This window comes from Mobula birostris, chromosome 3, assembly GCF_030028105.1.
Source record: "Mobula birostris isolate sMobBir1 chromosome 3, sMobBir1.hap1, whole genome shotgun sequence".
Classification (NCBI taxonomy): Eukaryota; Metazoa; Chordata; class Chondrichthyes; order Myliobatiformes; family Myliobatidae; genus Mobula; species Mobula birostris.
The window spans coordinates 185,122,871-185,145,286 of NC_092372.1; the positions used below are offsets into that span (position 1 = coordinate 185,122,871).

At 39.7% G+C, this 22,416-nt stretch overlaps 1 protein-coding gene across 2 annotated transcripts in view; it reads right to left on the bottom strand.

Annotated features, from left to right (window-relative positions):
• The window catches only part of dnajc1 (DnaJ (Hsp40) homolog, subfamily C, member 1), a 172,153-nt gene that overhangs the window by 115,502 nt on the left and 34,235 nt on the right, over positions 1-22,416 (bottom strand). Inside the window, exons 2-3 of one of the 2 annotated variants that reach the window (XM_072253819.1) lie at positions 13,969-14,129; positions 428-593 (exon numbers count right to left, since the gene is read on the bottom strand). In XM_072253819.1, coding sequence (XP_072109920.1) covers positions 428-593; positions 13,969-14,129 — 327 coding nt within the window. The remainder of the gene's footprint in view (positions 1-427; positions 594-13,968; positions 14,130-22,416) is intronic. The other variant, XM_072253818.1, reaches the window with a different exon arrangement.

The following is a 22,416-nucleotide window of genomic DNA, read 5'->3' on the forward strand; positions in this document are numbered from 1 at the left end:
AAGGCCATTTAAATTAATGGGCTCGATTAAGGTGTGAAAATGTTACTCACTTTAAAACAAATCAGAAAAGCAAGATTTTATTCTTAAAAACCAGTGAGATACTAGATGTGGTGGAATGTTGAGGTACCCAAGTGTCCCTCATCCCTCCAAATACACGTATATTCCTATTAAAAATTGTTAGAATTCAATGGCATATGATATTCTGAAGGCAACCTCAAAATAAAAGTATTTATATTCCTTAACAGCATTCAATATACAACATTACCAATACAGTACCCTTTTGTATGGACTTCTGAAAATGGGAAAATATCCCAACTTTGTTGGGTAAAGCTTTACGGACACAGGTCTATTTTCAGATTACTAACGGTGAGTAAAATGTTTAAAATTTTTACAACATCATGATCTGCCTCTGTTGATGTCAACTTACCAATTGTTTCTCAAAGTAAATTGACCAAACCACAGCATAATGGCCGACAGTCAGAATAATGAAAAGCAGCAATGAAAGTTCCACATTACTCATCTTCCTTACTCTCCGATAGTAGAAAACAGGTTGTCGCCAATCTGGCAATCCTTTCTCTAAAATCTCATTATACCTGAAAGAAATAAATATAATACAATCGAAACACAAAATAGTTGCAAAAATCGTATTTTAAAAACTCTTCTTGAAGTCTATTTTGCAGTTCATTATAATTTCTTAATTCTTGTATTTGACACATTAAAATGTATACCGTATGCCATCACCTATGATATAGAACATCATAAAAAAGAGGTTACTCCACACCTCCTCTTCAAACCATTAAAAATACTAATTGCAGTAATATTTTGCTTTTAAGATGTATATTGTGATTTGCATTTTATATTTTAAATTATCACATTAACTGCACACGTGGCAAACAATAGGAAACAGATATATTCTTGCTTTATTTTCAGAATTCAAATGAGACTGCAAATGTTGCAATTGAAATCAACAAACAGAATGTTAGATGAACTCAGTGGGTCAAGCAGCAACCGTAGAGCCAAAAGCTGAAGTAGTCGACATTTTGGGTTAACTCAAAATGATAACTTCTACTGTGGCTCCGTCGATATTACTTGATTCACCAAGTTATTCCAGAGTCCTATTTATTGTTCTTCATTTTATTCTGCAACATTACAAGCATATCAAAAGGAGGAACAAACTAAATACAGCTCTATTTGCTAGGCACATGGAATACATTAAATACAGAATAGTCTTAACTCAAACCAAAGCACAAGCAAGCTACTTCAGTGAATGACAAAATTTGTGTCAGTACTTGATAGCATGAAATGTGTAATTAATGAACGCAAATTTTTAAGTGAGTATATAACCTAAGTCCATGCATTACCTAGGGTAGTCCTATTTATACATTTGTCCATAACTCTAGAGGAGACAAAGTTGTTTCTACCAACTCTTAAAAAGTTGAGACAAAAAGTATCATGACCAAATGATTCATAACCTTTTTCCTCCCCAAGGTCAATTTGACTATTACAATTCTACTAGTACAAGACAGTTGCAAGACAACGTCCTGCAACACAAAGCATGTACACAAAATAAAACTCATCTTGTGGTTGCATCCCCTTTGTGTTCATTGTTTATGTGGTCCACATTAATTTGCACTTGGACCACTGAATTACCCAAATTACTAGGCCATTATAGAGGGTAGTCAAGAGACTACCATACTGTTGGGTGTCAAATCATATAGTTCAAACCAAATAAAGATTCCACTAGAAGACAGTGGTGAAGCCACTGGAGATAAGACAGGAGTAAGCGCAATATTGGAAGAGATCATTGGTGGACAAAATTTTTATTGTAATGGAATGGCCAGAGCTTACTGTAGACATATATGGAGAGACCAACAGCTCTCTTGTAATATAACCACAAAATGTTGTTTTAACTTTTCAGACCAGACCCTTCATCAGACCTCAGCCTTAAACATACTTTTTTTATTTTTTTAAAAGATGGAGATGCTGCCTAGCATGCTGAGTTCCTCCAGCATTTTGTGTGCATTACGCTGGATTTCCAGCATCGGTAGATTCTTTTCTGTTTATCATGTACGTTACTTACTTGGCACAAATGCCAATTAAAGAGGCAAGACAAGTCAATTGTCGTTAATTCCAGGGTACCCAAATTTTTGTTTTAAATATGAACACACAGGTGCAGGAGTTCTTGCCTATTACCCTTTTTACACCACTCAATGGTTCCAGTCTACAACTGTAGAAAAGCACCTCCTACTCACCCTTATTAACAATTCCTGTCGGCAGCCACATACTAACCGCATTCCCAGTTCCTGCCACAGACTGCATGCCTAACTATGTTTCTGGTTCCTGGCTCCGGATGCACACTTAACCAAGTTCCTGAACTTGGCTGTGTACATAACCACATTCCCAATCCTTAGTTTCAAGTACACACTGAACAATTCTCTGACCTTGGCCACATACAACCATCTGGAGAATTCCAGGAAAAATACAGGAAGCAACTCCAGTCAGAATAACTAACCTTCTTCAACCCAACTAGAACCTTTGACTAAATTAGTGGAACACCCTTCTCAAATTTCAAAGTTCAAAATAAACTTATTACCAAAAAGTGTAGATATGTCATCATATGCTACTGAGATTGATCTTCTTGCAGGCATTCACAGTGGGACAAAGAAATACAACAGAATGAATGAAAAACTGCAAGCAATGTGCAAAAGAAACTGAACAATGTGTAAAAGAAACTGTCCAAATACAATGAAAAACAAATAATAATAATAATAAATAAATAAATAAATAAATAAATAAATAAATATTGCTGAGAACACGTCATAGAGTTGAAAGTGAGTCCACAGGTTATGGAATCAGTTTAGTGTCGAATTGAGTGAAGTTATCCATGCTGGTTCAGGAGTCTGATGTGGATCAAATCAAAGGTGGTGACGAATCAGCGTCTGAGGGAGATTGAAAATCTGGCTGAGTGGTGCCACAAAAACAACCTTTAACTCAATGTCAGCAAGACCAATGAGCTGATACATTGACTTCATAGGGAGAAAACTGTAGATCCACAAGCCAGTCTTCATCAGGGAATCAGAGGTGGAGAGTGGTCAGCAACTTTAATTTCCTCGGTATTATCATTTCAAAGGACCTGTCCCGAGTCCAGCAGGCAAGTGCAATTACAAAGAAAGCACAGCAGCACCGCTATTTCCTTAGCAGTTTGAGAAGATTCAGCATGAAATCTAAAACGTTGACAAGTTTCCATAGATGTGTGGTGGAGTGCATATTAACTGACTGCATCACAGGAACACCAATACCTTTGAATGGAAAATCCTACAAAAATTAGTGGATACATCACGGGTAAAGCCCTCCCCACCACTGAGAATATGTATATGGAGCATTGTTGCAGGAAAGGAGCATCCATCACCAGGGACCCCCACCACCCAGGTCATGCTCTCTTCTCACTGCTGCCACCAGGAAGGTAGTATAGGAGCCTCAGGACTTACACCACTAGGTTTATCAAGAACAGTTTTTAAACCCCTCAACCATCAGGTTCTTGAACCAGAGGAGATAACTTCACTCATCTTCACTTGCTCCATCACTGAACTGTTCCCAACAGATATGGACTCACTTTCCAGGACTCATCTCATGTTCTTGATATTTATTGCTTATTTATTTATTATTATTGTCTTTGGCGGGCATTGGTATTTCCACACCAGGCCCTGAAACAACCAGTTAGGATACTCTGCACTTGGAAAACATTTTAGATGACTTATGGTCTTATGGACTTGTGGAATCAGTGCAAACTTCGAAGAAAGTAGAGGTGCTGCTGTGCCTTCTTTGCTGCTCCCAAAACAGATTCTTTGAAATGACAAAGTCAGAGGAATTGAACGTTACTGATCCCCTCCATCTCCAATCCCCTGACAACTGGCTTTAGACCCTCAATTTCTTCTTCCTATAGTCAATAACCAGCTGATTTTAAGACCATAAGACATTGATCTAGTAGTAGAATTTGGCCATTTGGCCCACCAAGTCTGCTCCATCATTTCATCATGGCTGATCCATATTTCTTCTCAGATCAATATCCTACCTTCCACCACCACCCCGCCCCCCCCCCCCATCCCTTCATACCCTGATCAATCAAGAATCAACCTCTGTCTTAAATATACATGAAGACTTGCCTTCCACAAATGCCTCCGGCAATGAATTCCACAGATTCACCACTCTCTGGTGAAAGAAATTTCTCATCTCCATTCTAAAAGGACGCCCCTCTACTCTGAGACTGTGTCCTTTGGTCTCAGACACTCCACCATAGGAAACATTCTCTCCACATCCAATCTATCAAGACCTTTCACCATTCAATAGGTTTCAATGAAATCCCCCCCTCCAAATTCCAGTGAGTCCAGGGCCAGAGCCATCAAACACACCTCATATGATAACCCTTTATCCCTGGACTCATTCTTATGAACTTTCTTTCAGCCCGCTCCATTGTCAGCTTATCCTTTCTGAGGTAAGAAGCAAAAAAGCTCACAATACTCCGTCAGGTCTCACTAATGCCTCATAAAGCCTCGGCATTACATCTTGCTTTTATATTCCAGTCCTCTAGAAACAAATGCTAACATAGCACTTGCCTTCCTCATCACTAACTCAACCTTCAAGTTAATCTTTAGGAGATCTTTCACAAGGACTCCCAAGTTAATTTCTGCCTACGATTTTTGAATTTTCTCCCTGTTTAGAAAATAATCTAAGCTTTTATTCCTTCTACCAAAGTGCATGATCGTACACTTCCCGACACTATTGATCTGCTAATTCTTTGCTGATTCTCCTAATCCGCCTAAGACCTTCTCCAGCCTCCCTGCTTCTTCAAAACTATCTGCCCCTTCACCTATCTCCATATTGTCCACAAACTTGTCACAAAGCCATCAATTCCATCATCCAAATTACTTTCATACAAAGAAGCTGTCCCAACACTGACCCCTATGGAACATTAGTCACCAGTAGCCAATAAGAAAGGGTTCCCTTTATTCCTACTCTGCCTCCTGCCTTTCAGCCAATGTTCTATTCATGCTAGTATGTGCCCTGTAATACTATGGGTTATCTTGCCAAGCAGCCCTTTGTGCAACACCTTGTCAAAGGCCTTTTGAAAATGACTCCTTTGTCTATCCTGTTTGTTATTTCCTCAAAGAATCGCAACAGATTTGTCAGGTAAGATTTCCCCTCAAGGAAACCATGCTGATTTTAGCCTACTTTAATATGTGCCACCAAGTACCCCGAAACTTCATCTTTTAATAATCAACTCCAACATCTTCCCAACCAGAGTTCAGACTAAGTGGCCTATAATTTCCTTTCTTCTGCCCCTCTTCCTTCTTGAAAAGTGGAGTGAAATTTGCAATTTTCCAGTCCCCCAAAACCATGCCAGAATCTAGTGATTATTAAAAGATCATTTCTAATGTCTCCACAATCTCTTCAACTACCACTTTCAGAACCCTGGAGTGTAGTCCATCTGGTAGATGTGACTTATCTACCTTCAAACCTTTCTGCTTCCCAAGCACCTTCCCCATAGTAATAGCAACTGCACTCACTTCTGCACCCTGAAACTTGAACTTCCAGCATAGTGCCAGTGTATTCCACAGTGAAGACTGATGCAAACTGATACTCCGTTTGTTCACCATTTCCTTGCCCCCCCCCCCATTTCTACTTCTCCAGCATCATTGTCCAGCAGTCCTATATCTACTATCATCTCTTTTACTTGTAATATCTGGAAAAAAAACTTCTGGTATCTCCTTTGATATTATTGGCTAGCTTACTTCATGTTTCATCTTTTCCCTCTTCATGGCTTTCTTTTAGCTACTTTCTGTTGGTTTTTAAAAGCTTCCCAATCCTCTAACTTCCCGCTCATTTTTCCTCTATAATATGCCCTCTCTTTTGCTTTCGTGCTGCATTTGACCTCCATTGTCAGCCATAGTTGCATCATCCTACCTTTAAAATACCTTCATTTTTGAGATATATCTATCCTGTGCCTTCTGAATTACTCCCAGAAACTCCAGCCATTGCTACTCTGCTGTCATTCCTGTCAGTGTCCCCTTCCATTCAGCTCCTCTCTCACGCCTTTGTAATTCCCTTTACTCCATTGTAATACTGATACATTTGACTTCAGCTTCTACCTTTCAAATTCGGAGTGAATTCTATCATATTATGATCACGGTCTCTTTAGGGTTCCTTCACCTTAAGCTCTTGAATCAGATCTAGCTCATACCCTGGTGAACTCAGCCACAAGTTGCTCTTTAAAAAAAAATCTCAAGGGCATTCTAAAAATTCTCTCTTGGAATCTAGCACCAACCTGATTTTCCTAGTCTATCTGCATATTGAAACTCCCCGTGACTATTGTAACATTGTCCTTTTTATATGCCTTTTCTATCTTCCGTTGTAATTTGTAGCCTACATGCTAGCTACTGTCTGGAAACCTATACAACTCCCATCAGTTTTTTTAACCCTTGCAGTTCTTAACTCTACCCACAAGGATTCTACGCACTTTGATCCTATGTCACTTCTCTCTAAGGATTTGATTTCACTTTCACTTCAGCACAGCCACACCATCTCCGGCCTCCGTCTGTCCTTTTAATACAATGTGTATCTTTGGCTGTTAAGCTGCTAAACTATAATCTTCTTTCAGCCACGACTCAGTGATGCCCACAATGTCATATCTGCCAATCTCTAAGTGCACTACAAGATCAACTACCTTATTCTATATACTGCATGTAATCAAATATAACATCTTCCGTACTGTATTTGTCACCCTTTTTGATTTTGTCCCTATGTAACATTTCAACTCATCCCAGTAACTGCAATTTACTGAGTATGGCTACACTCAGGTTGGAGGAACAACACCTTATATTCTGTCTGGGTAGCCTCTAACCTGATGGCATGAACATCGACTTCTCTAACTTCCGTTAATACCCCACCTCCCCCTCGTACCCCATCCGTTATTTATTTTTATACACACCTTCTTTCTCTCACTCTCCTTTTTCTCCCTCTGTCCCTCTAACTATACCCCTTGCCCATCCTCTGGGTTTCCCACCCCCCATGTCTTTCTCCCCGGGCCTCCTGTCCCATGATCCTCTCATATCCCCTTTGCCAATCACCTGTCCAGCTCTTGGCTCCATCCCTCCTCCTCCTGTCCTCTCCTATCATTTTGGATCTCCCCCTCCCCCTTCCACTTTCAAATCTCTTACTAACTTTTCCTTCAGTTAGTCCTGACGAAGGGTGTCGGCCTGAAACGTCGACTATACCTCTTCCTAGAGATGCTGCCTGGCCTGCTGCCAGAAAAAAGTGAACACCCAGAGATATGAACAAAGGTGAAGGAGGAGTGGGTCATTTCCAGTAAAATTATACCTTATCTCACTAACATGTCCACAGTAGATTAACACTAGCACTGGCGAAATCTCTCGATTTTCATCAGGAACAATAACAGCAGTTACTTTAACAAGCATGCATTGATTTGAAAAAGATAGCATGGATTTGTTCAAGGTAAATGTCTAATTTAGTTTATTGATTCTGTAACAGTGTTGGGCGGGGGGGGGGAGGGAGGAAAGAGTCTGATCAGGAAAAACTTTTTTTGATGTGGTAAATGATTTCCAAAGAGCATTTGATAAGGTTCTTCCAAATAGGTGTTTTATTAGAATTTGATAAGGGGATAATAACAGCATGGATTATAGATTCCAATTTAATTAGGCACAACAGTAGTAAAAGTTTCCTCTCCCCACCTCCCTTCAAGAATGGATGGACTTACCTCAAGGGTCAATATAAAAGTCACTCTTTTTCCAACTGTGTCATACTGACTTGGACTAAGGTGCAGGGGACACAAATTCCAGATGATAAAACTTTGAGGCATGGTGAATATACCTCAAGAAAATATAGCAAAGTAAATAGAAAGGTAATAGAGGAAATTTAATACTGGGAAACTTAACGTTACATTTTAGTAAAACAAGACCCTATATTTACTAGAGTGCAATTCTACAAAATTAGATAACATGCTTCCCTCACCCCACTTTCAAACTGGACCATTTCATATTCCCCCATTTTATATCCCAGTTCCTCCATGACCTGGATTAACATCATGTGGAGACTTACATACTTCAAGGACTCCATCAGGTGACGCCAACTCAGGACCACCCAGGTTGGAATGGGCGTGGACAAGATGCTAGACAAAGATTGATCCAACCTCAGCTCCCAAACGACAGACTCGCATCTGCCCCTCCTGGGCCACACTTCATTATGAATCAAACCAACTTTTCTATATATATATAGAAAACCTACAGCACAATACAGGCCCTTCTGCCCACAATGCTGTGCCAAACATGTACTTAGAAATTTCCTAGGGTTTCTCATTGCCCTCTATTTTTCTAAGCTCCATGTACCTAATAAACTGGCAGACTATTATTTAAATAGAGAAAGAATTCAAAGTTCTCAGATGCAACGGGACTTGGGAGTCCTTGTACAGGATACCCTTAAGGTTAACCTCCAGGTTGAGTCGGTAGTGAAGAAGGCGAATGCAATGTTGGCATTCATTTCTAGAGGAATAGAGTATAGGAGCAGGGATGTGATGTTGAGGCTCTATAAGGCACTGGTGAGACCTCCCTTGGAGTACTGTGGGCAGTTTTGTTTCCTTATTTAAGAAAGGATGTGCTGACATTGGACAGGGTACAGAGAAGAGTCACTAGAATGATTCCGGGAATGAGAGGGTTAACATATGAGGAACGTTTGTCCGCTCTTGGACTGTATTCCTTGGAGTTTCGAAGAATGAGGGGAGACCTTATAGAAACATTTCGAATGTTGAAAGGCATGGACAGAGTGGATGTGGTAAAGTTGGGGCAGTCTAGTACGAGAGGCCATGACTTAAGGATTGAAGGGCGCCCACTCAGAACAGAAATGTGAAGAAATTTTTTTAGCCAGAGGGTGGTGAATCTATGGAATTTGTTGCCACAGGCAGCAGTGGAGGCCATGTCATTGGGTGAGGGCATCAAAGGTTATGGTGAAAAGGCAGGGGAGTGGGACTAAAACGGGAGAATGGATCAGCTCATGATAAAATGGCAGAGCAGACCCGATGGGCCGAATGGCCAACTTTTGCTCCTTTGTCTTATGGTCTACCTATCCAGAAGTCTCTTAAAAGACCCTATTGTATCTGCCTCCACCACAGTTGCCGGCAGCCCATTCCACGCACTCACGACTCTCTGTGTAAAAAAAAACTTACCCCTGACATCCCCTCTGTACCAACTTCCAAGCACCTTAAAACTCTGCTCTCCCGTGTTAGCCATTTCAGCCCTGGGAAAAAGCCTCTTGACTATCCACACGATCAATGCCCCTCATCATCTTATACAACAACTTATACTGGTTCAGTCGTCGCCCAGAATAAAGAAGTCCTCATTCACAGTGCTCAAGGTCCGCCATGTTTGAAGTATTCTAGATTCTACAAACAGACCGCTTTGCCACAGTCCATCAATGTGGTCACAAGCTGGAGGACTGGCTTAACAAAAGCCAATTAGAAGCATGAAGAGAAAAAACACCTGCCATACAAAACAGCAATAACATAACCCAGTTGCCAGATCTTTGCCCACTTAATAAATCTGCAGATAAAACTTTTTAGACTCCATATATCCTCTTCAAAATTTTTCACCCTATTTTTGCGTGATCAACATTCATATCTTCAGCATCTTCAGAAGTGTTTCAAAGATCTCCTCTCATTCTTCTGAATTCCAGCAAGTACAGTCCCAGGTTACTCAATCTCTCCTCATTGGTTTAACCCTCTCATCTCTGGAATCAACCTAGTGAACCTCCTCTGCACCACCTCCAAAGCCAGTATATCCTTCAAGAGACCTGCATTCAGCACTCGAGGTGCAGCCTCAACAATACCCTGTACAGTTGCAGCATAACCTCCCTCCTCTTAAACTCAATCCCTCTAGCAGCAAAGACCAATATTCCATTGGCCTTCTTGATAGCCTTCTGCAGCAGCTGCAAACCAACCTTTTGTAATTCATGCACAAGCAACCTGTGTCATAAAACCACGTTACCTTGAAGTTTTCAAAGGGCCCTATTATTACTCCTGTAATAATAACTTGTAAAATTTCTCATTATAGATGACTCAACTAGTGACCCTGCAGTTTCTTGCTCTTTTAGCATGTTTGAATAAAGTCACCCCTCATTTCTCTAATCTCCAAGCACATGGCAGATATACTTCTTCACTGTAACAGAAACTGCAAATATCCCCAAGATAATAGATGGGCTAATTTCAAAAAGTGAAGAACTTGAATAAAGTCCCAATCACAAGTGATAAAGTATTAGAGAATCGGAGCTAAAAGGTGTACAAATCACAAAACGCCATGGGAGCATAGCAGTTAGCAAGACATTATTACATCTTGGGGCCAAGTTCAAAGTTCAATCCTGGCATCGTCTGTAAGGAGCCTCTGTTATGTCCTCCCCATGGAATGCGTGGGTTTTCTGCAGGGGCTTCAGTTTCCGCCAACAGTCCAAATATGTACTAGATAGGTTAACTGATCATTGCAAATTGTCCTGTGATTAGGTTAGGGTTAAATCAGGATTGTTAAGGGTTGCTGGGCAGCACAGCACAGAAACCCAGAAGGGCCTATTCCGCACTGTATCTCTGAAATAAAAATAAAAATATCCTTCGGGTATTTAAAGGAAGTGACTAATGAGATAGTAAACCCATTGATAAAAATAAACACAAGATTCTGCGGATGCTGAAAGTCCAGAGCAACACACACTGGAGAAACTCAACAGGCCAAGCAGCATCTATGGAAATGAATAAACAATCGACGGCTCTTTCCAGTCTTGACGAGAAGGGGGAAGGTGCCAGAATGTTGTTGGCAAATGCAAATGCAGGAGTTAGTAATCAAAGAGAAAATAGCTAAATATTTAGTAGAGATGAATATAATGAAACAAAGTCAACATGGTTTAGTGAAAAGTACATCTTGATTAATAAATTTGCACAAATTCTTTGACAAGGTGCCACATAAGTGATTGGTGCATAAATTAAAAGCCCAAGGTATCAGAGGAAACACGTAAGCATGCATTGAAAACTGGCTGCAAATGGAAAACAAAGAGCTGGAATAAATGAGTCTTTTTCAGGTTGGAAGGCTGGAAGGAGTACCAAAGGGCTAATGGCCTTCAATTATTTTCCATTCATATTAATGACCTGGGGGGACAAAATAGAAGGTTTCCAAATTTGCTGACAATACAAAAGTAGATGGAAACACTTGTTGTAATAATGACATTGTGATAAAGATAGATGCAGTGCTAGGGTGAAATCCCAGCAAATGGAGTTTAATGAGAAGAGTGGGATCATGCACTTCAGTAAAAAGAATCTAAAGGCAGATTATCTGAAGGGGGACACTGAAAATTGAGTGACGTTCAGCGGGATCGAGGTATTCTTTTACATGAGTCACAAATTAACAGGTAGGTCCAACAAGTAGCTAAGGCATAAAATGACCCTTTGGCCTTTACTGGGATGGAGTCACAGTATGTGCTAGAAAGTTTCTGAACCCTGTAGAATTTTCTGTTTTTCCATAAATATGACTTAAAATATGATCAGATCTTCACAAGTCCTAAAACTAGATAAAGAAAACCCAATTAAATAAGTAACAAATAAAGTTATACTTTTTCATTAATTGAGAAAAATGATCCAATTATTACAGGTATTTGTTAGAAAAAGTATGTGAACCTCCTAGGGTAATGCCTTCTACAAAGGTATTTAGAGTCAGGTATTCCAATCATTGAGATGAGATTGGAGATATGGGTTGTAGAGGTGCCCTGCCCTATATAAAAAAAAAGGCAAAGTCAGGTTACAGACAGCCTGCTCTTCTTGAGAAAGATCTGTTTATGTGCACCATACCTCGATCAAACTTTCAGAGGACCTTAGAAGAAGAATTGTAGGGATGCATGAAGTTGGAAAAGGCTACAAAAGCACTTCTAAAGACCGAAGTGGTCATCAGTCCGCAGCAAGAGAAACTGCCTACAAATGGAGGAAACTCAGTACTGTTGCTACTCATCCTAGGAGTGAGCATCCTGCAAAGATCACACAAAGAGCATAAGATGCAATGCTGAAAGAGGTGAAAAAGAACCCAAGGGTAACAGCAAAAGATCCGCAGACATCTCTAGGACTCTATGTTCATGTGTCCACTACTCAAAAAAAACTGAACAAGGATGGTGCTCATGGACGGACACCACAGAGGAAACAACCGCTCTCCAAAAAAAAAAGCACCACTGCACATCTCAAGTTTGCAGAAGACCACCTGGATGTTCTACAATGCTTCTGGGACAATGTTCTCTGCACAGGAAAGACAGAAGTTGAGCTTTTTGGCAGAAATATATATGACAATGGTTGGAGAAAAAAAGGGCACTGCACACCAACACCAAAACTTCACCCCAACTGTGAAGCACAGTGGAAGGAGCATCATGGTTTAGCGCTGCTTTGCTTCCTCAGGGAACAATTGTAAAAAGACATTTTACAGGAGAACATCAGGGTCGCAGTATGTCACCTGAAGCCAATGATGCAGGACTGATCAACAGTTACCAGAAACATTTGGTTGAAGTTATTACCGTACAAGGGGGTCACATCAGTTACTGAAAGCAAAGGTTCATATACTTTTTCCAACAAATAAATATAATATTCGATCATTTTGCTCAATAAATAAATGAACAAGTATAATTTTTTGTGTTATTTATTTAATTGGGTTCTCTATATCTAGTTTATGACTTACATAAAACCTGATCTCATTTTAGGTCATAATTATGCAGAAATAGAAAATTTCTAGCACAAACTTTCTAGCACAACTGTAAAGTTTAAGAATAGGAAATTAATTTTCTCCCTGCATCTAGCCTCTCAAGACTTCATAAGAAATGTGTGTTTCATTCATCAAACTTACAAGAATGGCTTAGCATGTCATATGATAGATTCATCATCTGAAGATCCAGTCTATGAATCTTTCCTGTGCTTTCTCTAAAGTATATTACTTTTATGTAAGGAAACTTCATTTATTTTCATTCTTCACACCCCCCCAAACCCCCGGATTCATTACAACTTGGTATGGTAACTGCTCAACGTGTGACTACAAGAAACTGCAGAGAGTTGTGCACACAGTTTAGCACTTCACAGAAGCCATAATTTTGTAAATAATTTTGTTAATACACTTTAAATGTTCCATAGTTCCCACATCTGTCTTCCTCAAAAAACATACCAAATGGATAGAATGGTCATTCCATTTTAAATACAGCAGTAATGTGAACTATTTGCATATCAGTTTAGTAGAGTGAGATTCTTGACAACCTTGCTTTATTAATTGATTCTGTCATTATTTTTAATTTTACTCATTTTGTTCTTCTTTACTTCATTATTTTAGCAATTTTGAGAACTTTTTAAAGTATTCTATTATAGCTAGAAATTATGCTTTGTACTATTCCAGTGTGAAGTAACAGTATTGTAGGTTGTTATAAATACAGTAAGTCCCCGGGTTAAGAAAGTCCGACTTACGGACAACTCGTACTTACGAATGGACTGCCATAAAGCCTATTACAGGTTTCCCCCGCCATCCGAAGGCAGAGCATTCCTATGAAACGGTTCGTAAGCCGGAATGTCGTAAAGTCAAGAAGCAATTACTATTTATTTATTTGAGGAAAATTTGTGAGCGTTCGCAGACTGAAAAAATAACCTACCAAATCATGCCAAATAACACATAAAACCTAAAATAACGGTAACATATAGTAAAAGCAGGAATGATATGATAAATACACACCCTATATAAAGTAGAAATACTTTTCTACAATCATTGCCGCACTGTCCACCGTAGCGAAAATCTCACGCAAGCACTCTCGGCAGAAACACTCTCTGCAGTAACCTTTAAGCTATGAAGCTGCCAAATAACACACAAAAATACACAAGTAGAAATAATGTATGTACAGTGTAGTATCACTTACCGGAATCGGGAAGACAGCACCGAGCACACTGATGATGGTGTGTTAGGCTGAGTCGTTGGAGGCTGGGGTGGTGCAGTGATCCCCAACCTCCGGGCTGCCGACCGATACTGATCTACGAAGCATGCAGTGGTGCAGCGGTAGCCAGGACGCACCCAGCACATCTTTAAGAAAAAAACCAAAATAAACAAGCTAATTAATTAGGTGCCGCCCGGTCCCGGTTACCGCTGCACGCTTCGTGGCAATGTATCAGTCTGCGGCCCGGAGGTTGGGACCACTGGGGTGGTGGGACACTGAGGTGTCATCTCATCGTTGTCTGTTTCCATCAGGGCAGGCAGGTCATCTTCTTCTATCTCTGCCTGCCTCGATGTCAAAGGTCAAGGTTCATCGTCTGCTGTGGCTGATGTGGAAGGTTTGAAAAACGACAGTATGCTTGACTGCTTAGCCTTGTGCATTTTTCTATCATACAGTTCTTTGTAAGCACTCAAACCATCCTGCAAATATGCCCTAAGCCTACGTACACTTTCAAAATTAAAGTTGTACTTTTCTGCAATCATTGCAGCGAAAATCTCACGCAGTTGCTTCACATTCAGTTCCTGCACAACCTCACTTTCAGTCCGTTCGCTACTGCATTCCGTTTCGATTGTTATCCCTTCCTCTTCCAATTGCATCAGCTCTTCATTTATCAGTTCTCGGTCATGGGATGCCAAATCTCTTCAACATCATCTTTGTCAACTTCCACAAGCCAAACTCGCTTTGTCCTTACTTCGTTCACCACGATTGAATAGTTTTACGCTAAGTGTAACACCCTTACGAGCTCTTTTAGGCTTTTCTGATACCTTAGAACTCATCTTGCTAACGGATGCTCAAAATAAATCGACATAAAGCACAGATGCTCACAGGCATGTGTTTAGCAATGCCGGCTAGAATGCAGTTCCGGGGGAGGAGCTTGGCTGCTCGGCGAGGAGCTTGGCTGCTCAGGGCGCACACTACATTTTATCGCGCGCTGCCCTTTTTCGTAACAGTGAAAACACCTTCTGTTAGCGAAAACAGGTAACTAATGTAGGTTTTTTGTAACAGCGAGGTGTCGTAAAGCAAACGTTCAAAAAGTGGGGGACACGGGTATATTAAAAATTTGAAAACATTGCGCGGCTTCAGCAGTTCGTTGGCTTGAGGAAGGAGAACGTCGTCCGCCATTTTAAGTCGGATCACGTTGCCGTTAACACTGTGTTGAGTGTGTAACTATGTATTTGGTTTAAATTTTTCTCTTATTTACCCTTGTAACCATGCCCCCAAAGCGTAAATTCGATACAAGTGCTGGTGACGCATCAAAGTAAAAGAAAACGATCACGATTGAAAATAAAGTGGAAATAATAAAGCAATCGGAAAGAGGTGAAATGCCATCGGTCATTGAAAAGCGTTAGGCTATAGTTGATCAACGATCAGAACAATTTTAAAGGATAAAGTGAGAATAATGGAGCATGTGAAAAGCCCTGCCCCAATGAAAGCTACAATTATTACTAAGCAACACAGTTGTTTAATTATTGAAATGGAAAGGCTATTGATAATTTGGTTAGACGATCAAAATCAGCGTAATATGCCTATTAGCCTTACTTTAGTGCAAGGCTCAAAGCTTTTTCAATGACTTAAAAGCTGCACATGCAGCAAGTGAAGGTGACTGTGATGAAGAACTTGCTGCGAGTAGGAGTTGGTTCAATCGTTTCAAAGTGAGGGCAAATTTATATAATATTAAAGTGCAAGGTGAAGCAGCAAGTGCCGATGTAAGTGCTGCGAGTGATTTTCCTGAAATGTTGAAAAAAATTATCAGGAGGGAGGTTATTTGCCAGACCAAATATTTAGTGTAGACGAGACTGGTTTATTTTGGAAAAAAACGCCTGAAAGGACCTACATTTCAAAAGAGGAAGAAAGTGCACCAGGGCATAAGGCATCAAAAGATAGACTAACGTTATTGCTTGGAGGTAACACATCCGGGGATTTCAAGCTCAAGCCTTTGTTTGCTCCCTAAATCAGAGGGCGCTTCGCCGTATCATTAAAGCATCTCTTCCCGTTATTTGGAAGGCAAATGCAAAGGCTTGGGTTACAATTGCCATCTTTGAAGATTGGTTCTTGAACCATTTATGTTTATTATGTTTAAGGTGTTTTAGTGTACTTGGAAGTGTTTCTTAAGTATCTTATATCCATAGAAAGGTAAAATATATACACTATATACTAAGACAAACATTTGACTAACTGACGCTAATTAAGAACCGTATGTACCTGTTCCGACTTACCTACAAATTCAACTAAAAGACAGACTTAGGAACGGATCTTGTTAATAACCCAGGGACTGCCTGTACTGCACAATGCTGATAGACTGAACAGATTTTAAAAGGTAGTGTTCTCTTTTGGCATCTAAGATCATGATTAAAAGGCAGGAATAAGCTAAGAACTATTCTTCTTAAAAATTTTTTAAAAAGAATCAAAAATTCCTTTTGAAAAAAGAAAAGGGTCTTAGATGTGCAGCATAACAGGCCTTTAAGTCCAACTGGTGAATGCTAACCAGGATACCCATCTAGCTAGTCCCATTGCTCATGTTTAGCCCATATCCTTCTAATCCTTCCCTATCAATGTACCTATCCAAGTACCTTTTAAATGCTGTTAATGTACCTGACTCAATTGGGATATTATTGCCACATATATGAGATAAAGCAAAAAGACTTCTTTTGCAAACTGTTTAATCAGATAAAGTAATTGCATGACAGAGGAAAAAGCGTAACAATGCAGAACAAAGTTTAACAGCTATGGAGAAAGTTCAATGCAAGTAAGCAATAAGGTGCAAGATCATAACAACATAGATTGTGAGGGCAAGGCCCCAATTTATTGCACAAGGGAAATAATTAATAGTGTTATAACAGTGAGGTGGAAGCTGTCCTCGAGTCTGATGCTACATGTTTCAGATGTTTACATCTTCTGCCCAGTGGGAGAGGGGGGAAAAGAGAGAATGTCCATGGTGTATTTGATTATGTTGCCCCCTTTACTGAAGCAGCAAAAGCTATAGATGGAGTCCATAGAGGGGAATCTGGCTTCTGTGAAATGCCAAACTGTGTGCACAACTCTGCAGTTTCATGAAGTCACACATTGAACAGTTGCCATACCAAGCTGTGATGAATCCAGATAAGGTAAATTTGGAAAATAGGTAAGGGTCAACTGCAGCATGCCAAATCCCTTCATCCCCTGAGGAAGTAGACGCATTGATGAGCTTTCTTGGTCGTGATATCTATGGGTTGGAGTACGATGGGCTACTGGTGATGTTGACTCCTAGGAACTTGGAGTTCTCAACCTCAGCACCATTGACATAGATTGAGCATGTCAATTGCCAGCTCTTTTGTTTTGCTGACAGAGGGAAAGGTTGTTGTCATAATATATTACTAAGCTCTCTATCTCCTTCCTGTATTCACTATTTGACATATGATTCATTATGGTGGTACCATCTTAAAATTGCAGATTAAATGCAGTATCTGGCCATGAAGTCATGACACTTCCTCCGGCAGTACATTCCATACCCTGACCACTCTCTGGATGAAAATGTTGTCCAAGGTCCGATTAAATGTTTCCCCTCTCACCTTTAACCTTTAGCCTCTAGTTCTTGCTTCGCTAACCAGGGGAAAACAACTGCACGTTGACCTACCTATGCTCAACAAGATTTAATACACCTCTAAGTTCACCCCCCAATTTCCTACACTCCAATCAAAACAGCCCTAATCTGTCCAACCCCTCAAGTCCCAACAACATCCTCATAAATCTTCTCTGTACTCTTTCTAGCATAATGACATCTTTCCTGTAGCAGAGTGACCAAACCTTAACACAATATCCTATATAAAATACTAGAAGAGTCAACATACAAGGTACCTATGGGGAGGAATAAAGAGTCAATGTTTCTGTCCGAGACCTTTCATCAGGACTCAAAGGTCTCATGAGGTCTTCATGAAGGGCCTTGATCCTAAACGTTGACTGCTTATTCCTCTCCATAATGCTGTCTGACCTGATGAGTTCCTCTAGCATCTTGTGTGCATCACCCTGGATTTCCAGTACCTGCAGAATTTCATGTTTATAATATCCCATGTGGCCTCACAAACTTTGTGAACAATGCAATACAATATTCCAACATCTATACCCAATGCCGACTGAAGGTCACCATGTCAAAAGCCTTTTACGCTACTGTCTACCCAAGATAACATTTTCAGAAAATCATGTACCTGTACACCTTGATCTCAGTTCTACAACACTCCCCATGACCCAACTGTTGACTGTATGTCCTATCTTTATTTGTCTTCCCAAAATCTCTGATTTCAAAATCTCAAATTTGTTTTTTCTTGCACTTTTCCGAATTAAGCTGAATTTACCATTGTTCAGTCCACTTATTCAGCTGATCAAGAACCCTCTGTAAATCCTGATGACCATCCTCATTGTCAACACCACCTACTCTAGTGTCATCTGGAAACTTACTAAATATGTCTTGTACATTGTCATGCAAATCATATATGCAGAAGACCACAGCAACGAACCTAGAAAAGACCACTGGGGAACATCACTAGTCATGGGCCTCCAGTCTGAAAAATAACTTGCCACCATCACTTTTGTTTCCTACCATAGTGTCAATTAGCTAGCTCTCAATGGATCCCATTAAGATCTAACTTTCTGTAGTAGCCTCTTACATGGAACCTTATCAAAGGCTTTACTGAAGTCTATTGCCCTATCCTAATCGACTTCCTTAGTTTTCTTCAAAACACTCAAATTTATGAGGCACAAGCTTCCATGCACAGAGCCATAAAGATTATCCCTAATCAACTCACATTTCCAAATGCTTGTGCATCTTATCCCTTAGAATTTCAGCTAATAATTTATCACATTAGGCTTACTTGTCTTAAATTCTCAGGTTTTTCTTTGCAGCTCTTCTTAAATAAATGCACAACAATAGAACCCTTTAGCCTTCCAGCAACTTTGTTTAGTTTGTGCTAGCATTCTGGGTCTCCACTGCTCTTGATCTGTGATTGCGGGTGCTCTTTCAGCAAAGTTATGGAAGAAAAAAAAACTAAAAACTCAAACAAAACGACAGAACATAAAGTATCTAACACTACACCATGCAAGGTGCCTCACTCCAGCTTCATCTCAGTGTACATAAATGTCATAACACAAGTTGGAAAGAAAGGCTATTGCAGCATGAAATTTTAAGAAAAAGTTGTAAGATGTGTTTTCTAAACAAACTATATAGTCAGAATGAACACAAAAGCTGTTTGAAGCAAAAGCATTAACTACTTCATTAACATGCATAACAAGGATATACTTTACAAAATGATGATTCAAATTCATTTCATTACCCTTTCGTGTTGCTGTCAATTTTATATTGCACACTGCCTCCTGGTGATGGAATACAATTTCTGTTGTATTGAAAAGTTCCTCTCAGCCCCCTACCCCATCCTTTTAGTGTTTTTAAATACAAAAAGAGAATGCTGTCTTTTTAAATTCAGTTTAGTCTATCAGTATTATACTGTGTTTAACACAACCAACAATACTACTACTTTATACTAAATAATACAAAGCATAAATTCTACCTAGAATACTTTTAAAAGACATAAAAATTTCTAAAATTAACTCATGTAAAACAAACCAATATTCTCAGATCGCTCTACAAGAGGGATATGCACATCGTTTTCATTGCTGTGGTACTTACAGTGGAAAGAACACTATCAAATTAGGTAGGTTATTTGAGGAAGACAAACGGACATGTAAATATATTAACAAAATAGTCAAATTCAAAGTAATTATTTCCAGAGAGTAAACTGACCTTTGCAATGGATTATGGCGAGCTTTCAGTACACATAGATTCTCTTAAAAAAATGTTTAAATGAAGCTGTACATTTTGCTCAAAGACAGCATTTCATAGTTTATATCCCAAATTACAAATCACACAACTACTGCTAGAAATTAAACACTGAATTGAATAAATAATTAGAAAACTGATGTCAATAATGGTGTCCATGAAACTACTGGACAGTTGTAAAGGCTCATAATTTGTTAACATCAATATTTATTCAGACCTATCAATGTAGTTCATTCCCAATTATCCCCTGAAATAACCTAGCAAGCTACTCAGCCCAAGACAATAAGGGACATGTAGTAAATACTAATCTTGCTTGCAATGGCCACGTCCCACGAACAAGTCAACAAAAAGTTAGCTGCCATCAATAAAACTCCCAAGTTACTCTGGTTTCCTGGAGATTATCGGGCTGGATTAATTAAGAGGAGAGGAATTTCCGTGTTTGCGAATTTCCAAAATGTTTCTTTTCATAAATTTTATTCAGATTTTTCCTTTGCGCAGGGCTATAATTTAAAGTTTTATCAGCATTCAGAGAGATGGGGGGGAGGTGTGTCCAAAGATGAAGCTGAGAAAAGAAAGTGTGCAAACTGTTTAATAAATGGCGGTGCAGGCTCGAAGGGCCGAATGGCCTACTCCTGCACCTATTTTCTATGTTTCTATGTTGCTCATTTCTCAATGTAATAGCTTTAATAGAGCTACCTTATCATAGTTGCGTTCCAAATTTGAGCACTGAAGTATATATGGTTATGGCAAAACTTAGAGGTAATAATCAAGCAATTTTAAACTGACTTTTCAAAGCCGTATTTTCCATTGCAGGGCTCAAACCTGACCATGGGTGTTGACTGTTTAATGTTATGTTCTCTTCATGGATTTCCTACAAAATCCCAAAGACATGGTGGTGAGTTAACTGGTACATTGCTGTTTAATATTCATTGATCAAAGGGGAGTTGATGGGTACTTAAGAGAGCTACATTTATACAGCTAAAAGGACTGTTCCCTTAGGAGATGGCATGAGCCTTTTGGGCCCAATGGCTCCTGCTGCATTGTACCTTTGCTTCCCTGACAATCTTCCCAGATCCAAGGATTCCCTTACTCTGAGATTTGCACAACTGAACAGATTACAAATCTACACCAGAGTTAGAACAACAAAGTAGCTAAGGAAACCCAACAGGTCAAGCAATGCTTACGAAGTGACATTTTTCAAGTCAATATTTCAGTCAAGACCCTTCATCTTGAGATCTTTCCAAAGGGTCTCAACCTGAAATGTTATTTGTCCATTTCCTTCCTTAGATTCTGCCTGACCCACTGAGTTCCTCCAGTTAGTTTGCGTGTTGTTCCAGATTTGCAGCATCTGCAGTCTTTTGCAGTATCACCAGGATTAGAGCAAAACACTACATTCAGCAACACTAACATTTAAGACCAGCTCATGTCATCTGATCTAAAGAAGATGCATTATAAAATGACCGATATCCACTGGAATGCAATTGTATGAAGTTGCCTTAAGCAGTACCCCAGGATCAAGAATGGTTTGCTTCTACCATAGTTATGTGGGTTTTAAGGCAGCTGATGAGGAAAATGTAGATCTTCAGGCTCCATCACAGATGGAACAGATGGGATGGATGACCGAGTATTTTGGGAAGCAGTGTGCTCACTCTGTTGCTTCAGTTGAGCATCTGTTGTCTTAAGATTCTCAATGCCATTTCAAATGCCCTTCATCTTGAGTGAGCTTGAGCCAAGGACTGACTGGAAAAGTTGCTGACATATAACAATTTTTCAAGATATTTAGTAACCCTCTTGAATCCTATCCTCTTTCCACCTGGTGAGCTCTTACCACTATGGAGCTTGGAATAGTGCTCCCTTTTCAAAAAGTGTTTCAGCATTTTTTAGCACATGGGGGTAGGAGAGGCACTTGATGTTTGATGTTTTTCTTTGAGCAGGTTGGTTCCATGGTTGTTCTTTGTTTCATGACTGTGCAGGGAAGATAAATTTCGGGATTGTATACTGCATATGCACTTTAATAATAAATGTACTTTGAATCTCTAACCTTTGAACTGAGGGTAATTAGGGCCCCAACAATTGGCCTAAGAGAGGATGTTGATATTGGTTTACTTATACTACCAGTGGCTGAGGAAGATTTTGTGAACACAACATTAGTGTTACCTCTACAGAGCTTTGAAGTGCAGATCTACAGCAGATCAAATCTCAGAAATGTACCAGACTTAGGAGATCTGGTATTTAGCAAATTACCAGATTTGATATCTTGGTCTTTACAACACTCTTTCCTTTCTAAAGCCAAATGAAATGCTGGGGCAGTGAACTTGCTGGTGAAGTTCATTATTAATGTCTGCCTGACCGAGACGTGGCTCCTAAATATTAGGAGTTATTCAAGTTATCCAGAATCTGTAAATCTTAATAGTTGTAAGGTTATGTAACCTGGCGCAGGTTCATGGAGGTCCTCATTCACTGAAACAATGAGAAAAATAGACCTGAACTCAAATCTTCAAAAGTTTGCTAAAAAGCTGTCCCCAATTACATGAACAACCTCAACCATTTTCTGCATACCCTTAACTTAC